Here is a 16,572-nt window from a genome sequence, read left to right as displayed (position 1 = left end):
TCAATAGGCTAATTTATTCATATATTCACTAACAAATACTTATCATATCTAACCTCCCCTCTCTGGTAAAAACCAATCCCAAATTCCAATTTCCCATAGGCCAATACCACTTTTAAGTTAAAACATGAGCTCATGGTCATCTCAGATAGATACCCCTCTCAATTTCTAAAATATTATCACTGGCACATCACCTTTCTGTCTCCCTGAGATGAACAATCTGGTCATACATCGTGATGCCCCCTCTCTCCCACTGCCGCTCTTAGGCCCCCCACAAAATGGGTCACTGCTCTATACTCTGACTTCAGAGAGTCCCATCCATCACGAACATGGAAACACGTTATTATTTTTTCTTTTTTTCCCCTTAAGGTTTTTTTGAGAAGTTTGGTAACAAATTAGACATATGGAAGTTATAGAAGGGGTACTGGAAAGCTAGGCCTCGCCTCGCCAGGAGGTGCAGGGCTGAGGGAGCACAAGTCAGCGTACTGGGGGTGGGAATGGGAAGGTGGGGAGAAAAGTTCAAGCACTCCAAATCCCCCTAAGTGGGTGTCCAGGAAGATGGGCTCCCCAGATAACTGTGCTTTCCTCCTTCACCGGACCTTGGGTGGTACAGTTTTGGTTTGATTACATATTTCTTAAGATTTTCATTTTTTAATTTATCTAGTGGCTTTTAAGGTATACCTAATTGGAAAAGGAAACCCTCCTAAACTGTTGGTGGGAATGTAAGTTGGTGCAGCCACTATGGAAAACAGTATCAAGAGTCCTTTAAAAACTGAAAATAGAGTTGCCACATGATCCAGCTCCTGGGCATATATCCAGAGAAAATCCTAATTTGAAAATATACATGCACCCCAGTGTTCACAGCAGCACTATTTACAATAGCCAAGACATGGAAGCAACCTGAATGTCCACTGACAGATCACTGGATCAAGAAGATGTGGTATATATATTCAGTGGAATATTACTCAGTCATAAAAAGAATGAAATAATGTCATTTGCAGCAACCTTGAGATGATCATACGAAGTGAAGTAAGTCAGACAGAGAAAGAAAAATATCATATATCACTGACATATGAAATCTTTAAAATGATACAAATGAACTTATTTACAAAGCAAACAGACTCACAGACAGAAAACAAACTAATGGTTACCAGGTAGGAAGGGTGGAGAGAGGAATAAATTAGGAATTTGGACTTAGCATATACAAACTACTGTATGTAAAATAGATAAACAACAAAGTCCTACTGATAACACAGGGAACTATATTTAATATCTTGTAATAAACTATAATGGAAAAGAAAAAAGATATACCTTATTGAATTATTATTACTTATGATTCCTTATAGGGATTATACTGTATAGCCTTAGTTTTTCACTGTCTACTTAGAGCAAACATTGTTATCATCTCATGCTAAATTTAAGAACTTGCGAGTATATAGGTCCATGTATCCCTTTCTCTCATAATTTATCCAGTACTTGTTATGTGCATTATATCTCTCTCTATATATGTTATAATAAAATGTTATAATTTTTGTTTTAAACAGTCATATGCATCTTAAAGAAAGAGGAAAACTAGTCTTTCAGATTTGTCCGTATATTTTCCATTTCCATTGTTCTTCATTGCTTCCTGAAGTTCTAAGTTTTCATCTGATATCACCTCCTTTTGGCCTGGTAACTTTCTTCTAGCATTTCTTCTAGTGCAGATCTGATGGTGATGAATTCTTGGTTTTCTTTTATCTGAACATGTCTTTGGTAAGTCTTCATTATAAGAAAAAGATATTTTCACTGAATACAGATTCTGAGTTGACAGTATTTTTTTTTTTCAGCACTCTAATGTTTCACTACCTTCTGTTTCTGATGAGGAAACCAATGGTCATTTGAATTGCTGTTTGCTTATATGTAATGTATCTTTTTTTCCCCCTCTTGCTGCTTTCAAGATCTTTTTATCATTGGATTTCAGTGGTTTGTATATGATATGCTTAGGGGCTGTTTTCTTGATATTCATCTTGCCTGAGGTTCATTGTAACTTTATGTCTTTGAGTAAATTTCAGGAATTACTCCTCAAATATTTTTGCTGCCTCATTCCTTCTCTTCTCTCTTTCTGCAACTCCTATTATTAAAACTTTAAATATTTTCCTAAAAGTCCACAAGGCTTGGGTCATTTTTTTCTACCCTCTTTCTCTCTGTTCTTCATATTGGATAATTTCTACAGACCTACCATCAACTTCACTGATTTTTCCTTCTATCAGCGCCAACCTACTCTTAAGTACCTCAGTGAAATTTTACTTTAAAAATTATATCTTTTCAGTATTAGAATTTCCATTTAATTTTTAATAGTTTCTACTTCCCTGCAGATATTTCATCTCATCATTTATTAAAATCACATTTTCCTACACCCTTCAGCATTGTTATAATAGCTGCTTTAAAATCCTTGTGTACTAAGTCCAACATCTTAGTCATGCAGAGTTTGGTCTCAATTGTCTCTTCTCTACAATGTGGAGATTTTTTTTTCTGTTTTATTTATATATTGAGTAATTTGCTATTTTATCTAGACACTATGAATAATACTTTGTAGAGACTCTACATTCTGTTATGCACTTCCTAAGAGTATTGATTTTGTTTGGTTTAGTGTGCAGTGAATGTGGCTAAATTCAAACTGCATACTTTGTCTCCTTTGCAATAGCAGCTGAAAGTTCAGTTCTTTTAGCTTTAGCTAGGCTGCTAATGTGCCCCACACATTAATGATTCAGAGTTTAGCTAAAGATTTAGGTAGAGTTTGTACATTGTATTTAGGATTCCTCCTTCTCTGGCTCTCTCCTTTTCAGATTTCTCTCTTGACATTTTAATTGCTATGGTTGCGTCAACCTATGCTCCAGTTGTTCAAGTCAGTAAGATAAGATTTTCCATCTGAGTTTTAACTGCACCTCCCTTTCCCCATCATGCATGACATAGACTGAGGCCTGCTCTTAGGGAAAAGCAGGTAAAGGGGAAACTCACCTAGTACCTTTCCTTTCTTCCAGGTATGACTCCCCTCCAGTATCTGCCTACTTCTGGTCATTCACTAGGGCCTTCAAATAATTATTTTTATACTTAGTCCAGTGTTTGTAGTTACTATTTGCAGGAGAGTTAGCATGATAAGAATGGTTGGCCATTATCAAAAGTAGAAACCTTGGTGTGGTTTTTGGAGGTGCTTTGAACTGCCTGGAAATTCTGAATTGGGGAAGTGAGGCATCATCAGAGAGGAGAACTTTCCTGCCCTGGCCTCTAGGGTGCTTCCCTGGGTAAGTTTCCATCCCAAGTTCAGGCAGATCCAGTTGCCCAACACCATTTACTGAAAAGACTGTCCTTTCCCCTTTGAATGGGCTTAACACCCTTGTCAAAAATCATCTGATTATATATGTGTAAGGTTTATTTTGGGATTCTCAGTTCTATTCTATTGCTCTGTATGTCTATGCCAGTACTATACTGCTTTGATTATTGTAGCTCTGCAATAAGTTCTGAGATCAAAAAGTGTAAGACTTCCAACTTTATTCTTTTTAAAGACTGTTTTGGCTATTTGGGGTCTCTTGAGATTTCATATGAATTTTAGGGTAAATTTTTCTATTTCTGCAAAAATTGTCCTTGAGATTTTGACAGAGATTGCACTGACTTTATAGATTGTTTGGGGTAGTAATAACATCTTAACAGCTTTCAACCCATGAATATGAGATTTCTCTTCTTTTATACGTGCCTTCTTCAATTTCTTTCAGCAGTGTTGTAGTTTTTAGTGTACAAGTCTTTTGCCTTCTTGGTTAAGTTTATTCCCAAGTATTTTAGCCTTTTTGACAGTACTATAAATGAGATTCTTTTCTTAATTTCCTTTTTGAATTGTTCATTGTTAGTGTATAAAAACACAACCAATTTTTGTGTGTTGATGTTGTACCTTGCAACTTTGCTTAATTTTAACTTTATTTTTAAAACTAATTTTATTCCGATGATATATTCAATGAATGTAATGTGAAAAATATAAAAAAGCACAAACAAATAAAAAAAACCCATAATCCCACTGCTAGCCATATATTATGTTCTTTCATTTTCTCCCTCTTTTGTTTTCATAATCAGTCTTTTACTATTAATATTTTTAATCCTACTTTGCTACTTAGGAGTGTATAATAAAGTTGAGTTATTCTAATAAAAACACATGTTCACAAAAGGTCACTGCCTGTTTCCATGTCTTCTCCGCTCAAACTCTGCAACTCCAACTCTGATTTTATCAATATTTAAAGGCCTCATTTACAAACTGTAAGATGGTTTTTATACAGTTTTAAACCCCTTGGTTATTGAGTCTGAGACAAATAAAGCAGAAAAGGCCATATCTTTCTACAGACTTGTCCTCACCCAGGAAAGGAACTAAGAGTCTTTCTAGTCTTAAAGCACCATTCAGACAAATAATAAAAGAAACAATGTGTGTCTGGGTAGGGTGATATTATCCTGAATATATACATTACTCTGATACTTGAGGTAGACAAACTTTGTTCTTTAACTTTGGATAATTGGTTGAAGATTGAAGCTTTGCAATTTTAGTATACTGGATAAAATAATATTACCAAGAATATTACACTTAGCTCCAATTTTCTTGCAGTTTTGTGTAAGGAGTTTACAAAGATGGCCACAGGATGCCAAATGGGAAGGGTATAAACTCTTAGAATGGTTGGTTTACATGATGCTCAAAGAGGTATTCCATATGCATTCATTCATTCCCTCACTAAATATTTACTGAACACATACTGTGTGACAGGTCCACTTCTAGGCACTGGTGACAGACCAGTGAGTAAAACTCAAGCTCATCTGGACCTAAATTTTAGTTATGCAACTATATTATCTTGGCTAATTCATTTAACCATTCTGTTTCACATCTGAAAAGAGGGAGTTAGATTAAATTATTTTCATGGTTTCTTTCAGTTCTAAAAGAAATGATTTTGCAATGCTATGACTCTTACTATTTGGCATACACACTGCCTATTTAATTCTAATACAAGAGTTCATGAGGCTGTCTCCTGCCAACGTGCCAAATCACTGACCTCTTACATTCCCTCCTCCCATCATCTCTTGGCCCACCCTACCCCCATCTGTTCCCTGTTCTCAGCAGCACTGGGGGAGCTATAATTACACATGGATGTCACCAATATGTTGTAACAGCTTTGCTTCCCTGGTATTCTAGCAGGACCAAATGAGTAAAAGCAGCCAGGGCAGCCACATAATTCCTAGGCAAGACTATATCCCTTAGTTGTATACCATCTCAGTTTTCCTAGGCTCTCATTTGTTACTCATTAACACTCTTCAGGAGTAGAAGAGAGGCGACTCGCACTTAACTAAAATGAGCCTGTGGTTTCAAGAATGTCTTCCAGAGCAAAAGAAAAAAATAAAAACAATATACTAAATATTAGTTAATCTTATTTTCCTTTACACACACGATTTTAGTTTATTGCTGTAATTAGGGTTTGAGGAGCTACATCTGAGAGGAACAGAAATCCGCCAGCATCCCTATTTATCTCTAAAATGCACCAGATTGTACCACTTGGCATTTCATTTTTTATATCTTTGCTGACTCTTCCATCATAATTTCTCTAGCTTAAAAACAAAACAAAAATATCCCTATCTATTTCAATAGAATAGTGAATTGCCTATAATTCTTAAAGATACAAAGTACTCCCCAAGGTTCAAAATATAAGAACAGTTAAAAAAAGAAAGGCACTCCCTATCAAAGCTAGCCTTTCACTAAGACAGTCTTTTTTCATCCAATGTAGCAACGATATAGGAAGGATGATAGCTAAACTTAGAACTTGCTGTGAAATATCAATCTGTTCTTAGCAGCGTGAATAATTCAAACACACACACGCAAACACACACACGATGTTTTCATTTATTTCCTTATATCCCATGAAAAGTCCGATAATACTGGAGATTGAAGAGACCTTGTTACCCTACATGAGTCCTGTTAACGCTAATACTTATAGAAGGGGGTTTTGGGCTAAGTAAGTTTGGGAGGCTTCAGTTAAATAAAATGGAAATGTTCCTTTACTGTAGGACAGATCAGGGCCTTTAATATGTTAATATATATTGTCATTCTCCTAGAAGGAAATATTGCAAACACCATTTCCCAAGTGTCTTCACCCATTGACACCTTTATTTGAAGAGTAATTCTGAGAAACACAAATCAAGCACAACACTCATTTTGGAGATGGGGAGACTGCCTATGGTGTATGGGACTTGCTCTGAGCTTACAGCTAGAGCTTGAACCTATTTCTCTTGACTCCTAGCCAATGTTTCCTCCTAAAATAAGACAAATAATGATTTTTGAGATCCTAATGTTTTGTCCTCTGTTCTCTCAATACATTTTTAGCATAATATCAGTCGTCTTGGGCACCAGTCACAAGGCAAGAAAGAGCTGACACAGCTGCCATCCCGATTACACAAGGTTCTGGATTGGGATCTGTGGACCACTGGTATCTGTGAGGCTCCTATAGCACATACTTTAAACCTAGTCTGTTCATTCATTCAGTGTTTTTCAAGTGGAAGTTCAGAAACAAATTCATTTGCCAAACATGAGTACTTAAAAGATTTTCTTTTCTTCCTTTGTCACTGATTGTTGATTTTATTTATTTATTTTTTTAGGTTTTTCTTTTGGTAATTAGGTCTATTTAGTTAATTATTTATTTTAATGGAGGTACTGGGGATTGAACCCAGGACCTCATGCATGCTGAGCATGGGCTCTACCAGTTGAGGTATACCCACCCCCCATGGTTTTTTTTTTTTTGAGGGGGGAGGTAATTAGGTTTATTTATTTATTGCCTCTGATTGTTAATCTTGTTTAGATATAGTTTTCCTACCTATAAAAAGGGAGGCAGAAATAGAAATCATGAACTTATATACAGTCAAGTTAGTTCTGCCTGGTTAAACTAACATTTTTTATTCTAATAGTAGCTTAATGAATTGAAATACATACATATATTGCAATGAAATGAACATATCTATCCACACAATCAACCTACTACAATAAAAGCCAGGATCTTAACACTTTTGTTCTTGTATTTGGAAAATGAACAGAAACTTGTCTCTACTGAACTTCTGATCACATAGATCCACAAAAACTCTTACACTAGATATCAACCAATGGCCATGAATTCCTAATGTGCCAGGAAATACCTCTGATCCTAGGGACAAAAAAACAGCAAGACCAACCACCGAATTAGAATAAAAAGCACGAGTCCAGAAATTAGACAGAAAAGCTGGGTGTATCCCCGCCTCCCACTGTTTGGGCGCTCAGATGTAGCCAGAAGGTAGCTTTCTATATAAATTAAGAGAGGGAGGAAATTATCTCACTTTTTTATTATGTGGTATTTTTCCTAAATATCCTTATGTTTCTTAAAAAGGAGACATCTTTCCTTTAATGACCCACTAGTTTAAAAAAATGTCTGGCACTGGGGAATTAAGGATAAAGAGACAAGCTCTTAAACTGCATTGTTTTTTTGCACGCTAATGAAGCTCATAATTTAATTGGAGAAATTATTAGATACAGTCTCTCCTTATAATGGTACAAACCTCAGAGGAAAGTGAGTTGCTTATGCATATATTCTCTTTAAGAAATCCTCAAAGATTTAAAAAATATGCCTCAAGTCAGAATGACACTCTGTTGTCCACTTAAAATGTATTTATACCATAAACCTTTATTTAAAGCATCTCCACTGGAGTTAAGTAGCAACGCTTTGTGTTGTTTTTTATTTTTAATTATGGTTACTAAGATTTTCATCTGAATGCTCTTATTTACTGAATTTCATTCTCCTTTTATAAAAAGAGGAAATTAAAATTAAAATTTTTGGATGATAGAATGATTAAATTTAACTTGAAGTAAAAAAGACTTGGAGGGATAGAATCACTGACCGCAATTTTATGAAATTTTATTATATGAAAGAGGCAGCACACATTCACTATAGTTTCAGCAGAGGGAATGTGGATTAATATATGGAAGGTAAAAGAAAATATTTATTGCCCTCAATTGAAGGATAGACTTTCTTAAAATAAGCTAGGGTAGCTGGGCATTTCCAAGTTTATCCATTAATGTTTGTGGCTTGTTTCAGTGTTTGATGGTGCCCAGTAAGTGGAAGTAGTTGTATTAAAGATCTATGGGAAAATGTAGGGAAAAATTAGTAGTGAGAACATTCAGTTCCGTTTATTTATTTCTCCCCTCAGAAAATGAGCAACTATCATCATTTTGTTTTAGCAGTAAAACACTTAGATCTAACACAATATGACAAATTAGCCCAATCACACATTATAAAGTTGACAAAAATGAAGTTAAGAAGTTAGCGTTCTCAGATAAACACACTGCAACGTGGTATAATGAAATACAGGTTCCCTCCGCTATCTGAAAGTAGGGTGTTCCTGTGAAACCTTCCGTAAGCTGAAATGTCATAAAGCGAAGAAGCAATTACCTTAGGACACATCTTGCTAACAGATGCACAAAAGAAACTGAGATAGAGCACAGCTTCTCACAGACACAGTTCAAAGTTACGGAGCCTTGGTGCCGAGGTGCGAGGTGCGGAGTGTAGCTCCCGTGGAAGGGGCTGGGCGGGGCCGCTGTCGCTGGGCCGCTCGGGGAGCGCCCCGCCTCTGTACGGGCTTGCTGCACAACCATTGCTAAACACTATTTTTGCGTTTCTCCTTTTTAAATAAATGTAGGTCTTTCGTAAAAGCAAAGTGGGAATACCTGTACTGGGCCATAAGTCATGGAGAGGGTGGCTTCCAGAATATTTCAAGAAGGGTAGAGCCACAAGACTTACTGTTTCACGTTTGCCCCGTTTCAAAGTGGCTCCTTTCGGAATATGCTGGGTCTGCTATATGTACTGAGCTCACTTCAGGCTAGTCTGGCCGCAAGAGCATAATGAAGAGAAAACATGAGGTTTGTAATTAGCAACCTGATTTTGTCACTTTATTATGTGTGGGATATTAAAAAAAAAAAAGTCATGGAAAGTCTCTGTTTTTTCTCATCTGCAAAATGGGGTTAAACAGTACTTGCCTCACAAGCACCTTGTGAGGATTAAAGGAAAGAAGGCATCTGAGAAGAACCTCATAACCTGAGTGCTGCACAGACGTGAAGGATGAGTATTTAAATACTTACCGGGCCATCAGAATTAGCTCACTCTGCTCTTTTCTGATTTCCTTCTATTCTTCAGAGTTTTTCTATTATATTACCTTCAAAAATTACCTTACATTACAGTATTCCACAGAGTTCTGTAAACGTTCTCTAAGTGACTACAGTCACCAATAAGGGAAAACACCCTATCGTAACCACATCATCCATTCCCTAAACTTCTACGATCACAAACCTCTTTCTGGAACACCAGAGCAGTATTTTCAAATACTTAACTGGACTCTCTACCCAGATTCCTACTGAAGTCTTTCCTTCCATGAAATCTGATTGGTTGCCAAGTCCTGTTGACGTTGTTATGCTCTGATGGCTTTGTGGAATTTGGAGAGCTTTTCTAGACTTTCCATTTAAGCATCACAGCTTGGAGTTACTCGTGACTCTAGGCAGTTAAGCAATGTTACAGCTCTCCTGGTCTTTGCATTTCCTTGTTAACACAGCCACACTGGATCATCCCCTAACCCCACTGCCTTAGAAAGCTTCTCACCTGCACTTAGTTGATATATGAGAACCTATATAATCTTAGATTTCCTATGACATGTGGGGCTCAGAGGCCTTGGAGATGCTGAAGGTTCACAGCGAGAAGATGGAAGTGTACCTCCCAGAATCTGTCTACTCCACCAACTCCCAACTATTTGGAGTTCCTTAACATGTTGTGCTGTATTTAAACATAATTTGGCACCTAGAATATCCATTCTGCACAGGCTGCTCGGCATTCTAAGGCACATATTCAAGGCACCAAGTAAATGTCATCATCATCAAAGCTTTTGCTAGGCTACCCAGACTAAATTAGTATTTCCTGCTCTGTTACCAGGGCACTTTACACAGTCACACAGTACAAGCACCTAACCCAAGCCATCATCACCTTCCATTTACATGTCTGGGCCCCTTCTGGACATCAGCTCCTTAAAGGCACTGACTATTGCCTACTGCATCTCCAAGTATCTACAGCCCAGTGTCTGTTCCAAGGCCGAGGTCAAGTCTTTTTGGGTGACAGAAAGAAGGAAGGTGTTAGAGAAGCAGAATCTGTTAAGCAATAGTGAAGCCCAACTTCAATAATTAGAAGCGATTGGGAAGAATGGACAAATGTCAGGCCGAATGCCTCAAAAGCACCCTGCAGGACGCCTCTCACAGGAGAGGGGAAGGGTAAATATTTTGGTGGATTCGTTCAAATTGCAGCTAGGAGAAAGACTGAGAGAACTTACAGGATAACTGTAAGCCTTTTGTAATTGGCAGAGCACTTCCATATTACATTTTCCCAACGTATTTGAGAAAACTTGAATGCCCAACTGCTTTTACACTTTTAAACTTCCCCAAGCGTCCAGGCTTACCCACTATCACATGTTTGCGCACTAACCATTTGAAAGCCTTGCTTCAAGAAAGTGAATTTCAGCCTCATTTTGTCCCCATTAGAACAAATACCAAATATTGAAACAGAGAGGGTTTACAAATCTGATTCCTTCTGAGGGTTAGAGTGCAGGGGACCTCTTCAGCTCCTGTCACCCTGTGAGAATGGTTCTGTCCCTGGACCGCTCCAGGTCCTGGCGTTAGGGTGGGGGCCTGTGGTTCTGAGCTGGGGCAACAGAGAAGAAACCACCTCAATGTGTGTACAAGAGGAGGCTCTGTGCTAGCACCCCCTGGCCCCTTTCTTAAAGGAAAAGGAGGCATAGAGGGTAAATAGTAACTGACAGCTACTGCCTATGAGGAGTTTGGGTAGGCGCTGCAGGGGGTAAGAGATTGAGCAGACACCACTGAGAAAAATCATTGATAATTATGTTTAGGAATATCGTGAAACAGGGCAAGTAATGGAGATGCACATTTGAGTTTCCCAGGCCACTGAAAAAGTTCTTACAATTCTGTCCCAAAGTTCCTGAGGTTGAAAAATAATTTCTACTATCTTATATCTGAAACCAGTACCTTGATACTTTGCTGACAGCATGTCTTACTAATATGTGAGCATATTATCAAAATGTTCACTGGTCTTTCAGGTTTAACAGTTACTATAATAAATCACATGACTTCCCTTGAAACTGTTCACCTCAAAGAAACAATAAATAATGTTGAGCTTATATTCTGTAAAATCTATGCATCTGACAAATACAGTGTTCACTTTTCAAGTGATTTAAATCTAGAAAGCTGAGACAGAAACAAAACACTCAAAAATCAAAACTTCCAATTGTGCAACTAAGAAAACATTTTGGACATTGTATTTAACAGCCTGTGCATTTAACTCTCTGGCTGTATAAAAAGATGTTCAGAACAAACATCTGCTCTTCATTTTTCCTCTCACCCCTCATCTGGGTAGATTTTATTTATGCATTAGACGACCTTTCTGGCCGTTAGAACCATCTTGCTTCAGCAGTTAATTAACACAAGTACCATTATTTAATACAGTTAATGCTACTTGATGCCCTTTAATGTACCTTCCATTAGTAATATTATTGTAGTATTACCCTGTAAATTAAAGTGAGATCAAGACTAAGAGAACCACTCTTTAATTAAGGTACTGGCACACTGCACTTGTCCATTACTCACTAGAGAAAATCACTCTGATGTACTGAAGCAGGACATCCATAAGTCAGAATTAGTCCACGAAGATTATTAGGTTTATTGAACAGTGTAAGTACCATGGAGTCACTGAGATTGCCAACAGCCATGTTTCCCTCTTTTCCTCCATTATCTTATAAATATACAATAAAAGGGAGTAAATGGAAGCAAAATAAGTATGTGGCAAAAGAGGAATAATATTTTTATGATGCAATGATAGTTGCTGTCACCAGCAAAATAGGTATCAGATGTGTCACATGTTAAGAAGAACATAAATGCTACATTAGTTTTATAACAGTCAAAACGTCATTTTTACACTGAATAATAATAGCCCGCATAAAGCATAAAGGCCGTGTACACATGTGCACAGGAAGTAGAGAACTAGAATTTACAATCAGTTCAAACTAAGACTCTACGCTGTTTTTGTTTCACAGCTTAGTATTTCAAGGTGAAAAAAATCTGTAGTATTGTCTACCCACTATTCTATGGAAATTTGCCCATTTCTCCAAATAACTCATACCTACATTATGGTGGAGGTGGGGGTGGAGTGACAGAAAGAAAAGTATCATTATCATGATCAGACATAGACAAGTAAAGTTAAGTTAAATAATGCAATCATTTCATAGATGGTGGTGGGGTGAGGGAAGCAAAGACCTCAGCTACGTTTTGGAATGTTCGTATTTATGCTATTCTTGAAAAGAAATCTTTACCACTTTCTTTTAGAGATCATCCATTAATGTTCAATCTTCCTATAGCTTATTTGTTACATAAGAACAAGACAAACCAGATTTTAACCCAGCCGAACTCTTCAGGAGTGAAATACGTATCAGCTTCTATACGGAAAGGGCTGCGAAGCAGGCAACAGCTCAACGGTTCCCTTTAGTGGCTCCATCTTCCTTATGTAACTTAAAAGCTGGAGACACGCCCGAGCCATCAGGCCTTGCTTCTTTAGTCCCTCCCATAAGACTAAAAATACCCCAGCCATCTGGTGCCTAGCACTGTAGATGCCAGCGTCAGTTTTGCCCTGAGGAATCTGGACAGAGTTTGGAGGTGACAGAGTGGGACCTTATGGGAGGGGCTCACCTCTATTGGACCTTTCTCTCCTGCCCAGCTGCTTCGTTACCAGCTTATAGTTGACTGGTGAACAGGAAAAGATAGAGAAGGTGAGTCCCTGAGAAGGGAGGAGGGCTCCTCCAAAAGCCTCAGAACCCCTGAAATGCAGCTGGAGGACACTAGTAGGATGAGGGATAAAAGAACAGTGATCAGTCTGGTGGGTTCTACATTTCTGACGTGCCACCTTTAAGAGACAGTGTGTCCGACCCCAATAGAGAGTGCACAGAAATGCCTTCAGCTTTAAAGTGTACTTTCACACCCTCTTAAATAATCAGAGGAAACAAAAATGAATACCCAGTGGCAGAAATAAGCCCCAGCAATGGCTATTTCCCAACCAAAAAGCATCACAAGAGTGCCTTCTTTATAAGTGGAAAATGATAGTTTTAGGGGAAGTTGGGCTACCGGGGAAGTTCTGGCTTACAGGTTTCCCAAACTGTAAGGAAACTGACTAGGTGATTCTACCTAACATGTAGATTACACCAGGATACAAATTCAAATCTCAGCTTATTAATTTTGATACCTATTCTTGAAGATTAAAAAGAATACTTGTTACTTTGTTCTGGTACGCTATTGTTAATAATACCAGCGTCAACTGTTCCTATATATTGTATGTTCCCAAGAATAAGATACTGGAAACTGATCTTCTGTTGCTAAAATATTCATGAGTATAATGGCTGCATTTTACTGTAAATGGCAAACTCATATTTAAGGTCATAGCTCCATATCACCTGCTCGCCACACCCTGCTAACACACAAACCCTCGAACCCACAAGCTTAATATCGTACCAGTGCTTATTTCTCTCAGAAATATGATTTTGCTTTCAAGATATCCTCATCAAACATTGTCAAACCATGGTTAAAAGTTTTTAAAGAAGCTTCACAGCTAAAGACTCTTGACTGTTCCATGAGAAACATGAAGCTAGAACAGAGCTGAGAATAGGTGGCCATATTCTCCCTACGTACGAGTTCAATAAGGTAAAATTCCGAAGCGCGTACCACCACACTGAGGTCATTCCCAGCACTCCAGGTGCCCTCTGTGGCCGTTACTGAACAGCAGGGACCACTTCTTCCTTCTAGTGCACAGATGCAACAGCAGTATTATTAAAGAAGGGTTTGAGACAACTCTCCGAAAGCCCAGGGCGTCTCAACACTCCTCCAGCCTCTGAGGTCTAGGTTGCCCTAAGGGATGCCGGAAGCCAGTAAGCTTAATGAATCCTGCCTTATCTGTTTAGCTTTTACAATTAATTAAACCTACGTGATGTATGCGCTGTTTATATTCTTATCCTCGTGTATTTCGATTTAGCTCTCCTGGCACTATTTAGCATGACTGTTGCCTTGCTGTCCTTTGTTCTTCCATTGTACCCTATACTCCACTCTTACCTTTAGTTTTCCCAGCTCATTATCTCATGCTTCAACTCCCACCAGCTGGCTATTCTGATAGCATGCCACACCTAAAAATCTGGTGTGAAAATCTCTCTGTTGGTGGTCCTGCTTCTCATTATTCATCTTTTTCATTTAAACATCTTCAAAATCCTTGGAAACTTGCTCAATTGTGTCTCTGGTGTATTATCAAAACAAAGATATGCCTTACTGTGACCATTAATGTGTTTAAACTCTCCTCCATGTGTAATTGAACCACAAAATGAAGGCAGCCCGACTCAGGTTCATATTTCAAATGACAGTATATCCTTTTAAGACAATAATAGTCAAAAACCTGAAAAGTAGAGCTTACCCCTATTTAATAAATGCATTGTGTTTCCCAAATGCTTTTGGTTCTGATTTAATAAATGTAAAGAAATGTAACTTTCATTTACAGAACTTTTTTGTGCAACATAACAAAACATAAACACATCATGCTGAAACTCTCTCTTGCATCCAAAAACAACAGTAAGATGTATTTCTTGTGTTTCAGTCCCTTTTATAGAGCAGCTTATTTTGTCTCCCCTGGCTTCACTGTCTTAAAGACTTAAACCACTCCCCAGCCAAGGGAGTTCCTTGGTCTCAAGTAAGACACTAAGATGTTTTTTGTTGTTGTTGTTGTTGTTTGGGTTTTTTTTTTGCTTTGGTTTAAATTCCAAGAAATCCTGCCAGGCCAGGTTCATTGACAGCAAGTCTGGGATCACAAATTACTGATGAATTAGAAGGGTCTCAAATGCCTCAGGACCGACCTCTTGGCTGGTGTTCTTGAGAAAAAGGTTGCAGGGGAAAGTGACAGATGTCACTCTACAGCTATGGGACCAACACACTGGCCTTTTCTTTGAACACACCCATCCTCATTCAAGCCAGACAGTTGTTTTCTTACCTTCCATGCACCTTTATGTCTGAGATCGCGTAAAAGTAGCGTGCCAGGTGTAGCTCATCTACAAATATTTCCCCGACCGCTGGTCTCAAAAGCCTTATCCTCAGGTCTGTGACTGTAAAGAAATCTCTGAGTTTCTTGGTTGTATCCAGCTGTCCGTAGAGGGAAGCCATATTGCGTAGCCAAGGTCCCGCAAAAAATGCAAACCTGTCTTTGATCTCAAAGTGGATTATTTTGCTATTTGTCATATACCCCGTGGAGTACTCTTCGGTGCAAATGATTTCTAAGACCGTATGCTGTGATAAATCCTTCACGGATTTAGGATCCATGTGAAAAGCATCTAAGCAGTCTGTGGCATAATACTGATAGGGCTGCCATGTTCGTCCATAGTCAAGAGATTTCTCCAGGATCATTTGGTCTGGACGCCCCGACTCAAAGGTAATAACTATGTTGTCTGTGAGCTCAATAGTTTTGCTCCAAGACAGAGTGATGTTAACCTGGAGAGGCTTGGGGTACTCCTTCCAAGTAGCAGACTGCCAAAATGTGGAGGGATGTCTTCCTTCAAAATCAAACATCAGCTCAGGTGGATGTGCCAGCTCTGGGGTGCTTGCATCACACTCATTATTGCACATGTAGGGGTTGCCCTATGGAAGAAGAACAGAAGAGGGTGCATCAAAACACCGGTTTGACACAGGTCTTGCCATATTGCTGTTGCTGAGTAGGAGGCTAGGAGAGAGAAAAAAGAAAACCTGTTTGCAGTAATCATTTTTATTTGCCCTAACTGGATTCTCCTCTTTAATAGCTTAAAAAAATTTTTTTAAAAAAAGAGGCAATATGGTAATTTTCTTGTCTAGTTTCCTTCCTTGGTCTTTAAGAAATGAAAACAGTTTATTTATCCCATATGTGTTAGACCCATAATGTGATCCCAGAAGCACAGAGACACCGAGCAACTGTCTAACAGCTCAATCCCTCCGCGTCCTCTTAGAAAGATGCTATAGAGAAGCAAGGAAATTCCTCCATGCCTCAAGGACGTTCCTCAAGAGCACAGTATTTCAAAAAGCCATTTTTCAGGCAAAGCTTTAGAATTAGCAGTGAACCGTGGATACCTGTGTCCTGTTTGGGAAACAGTGCTCCCATACAACATTCAGCTTCTTTTTGCTTCACCTCAAATCCATCATGCTTAACTGCGTCCCTGCTTCATAAGGCCTGTTTTTAAAGCATTTACTTTGTTCACCACAAATCATTAAAATGTGGTACCCTGCAGGCCCCGGGGCTTGGTCCAAACATCTGCCATCCCATTAGCTGGAGGCAAGGGGACTGCTTAGGAAGGACTCGCGCGGGGTGTGCTCCAGCTCATCAGGACAGGAAAGGCCATCAGAAGCCACTGGCTGTGTTACTCTGGGCCGGCCCCCGGTCGGCTCTCCCTCGATGT

At 38.7% G+C, this 16,572-nt stretch overlaps 1 protein-coding gene across 4 annotated transcripts in view; it reads right to left on the bottom strand.

Moving 5' to 3' along the window:
- Positions 1 to 16,572, bottom strand: part of NTNG1 (netrin G1) — a 300,210-nt gene that overhangs the window by 122,764 nt on the left and 160,874 nt on the right. For all 4 annotated transcript variants that reach the window (XM_032487228.1, XM_032487226.1, XM_032487225.1 and 1 more), the window contains exon 3: positions 15,144 to 15,784. In XM_032487228.1, the coding sequence (XP_032343119.1) occupies positions 15,144 to 15,784 (641 nt within the window). The remainder of the gene's footprint in view (positions 1 to 15,143; positions 15,785 to 16,572) is intronic.

This window comes from Camelus ferus, chromosome 9 (assembly GCF_009834535.1).
Source record: "Camelus ferus isolate YT-003-E chromosome 9, BCGSAC_Cfer_1.0, whole genome shotgun sequence".
Taxonomy (NCBI): domain Eukaryota; kingdom Metazoa; phylum Chordata; class Mammalia; order Artiodactyla; family Camelidae; genus Camelus; species Camelus ferus.
Note: the sequence above shows the minus strand (reverse complement) of the source record. Positions and strands in the feature narration are given on the sequence as shown.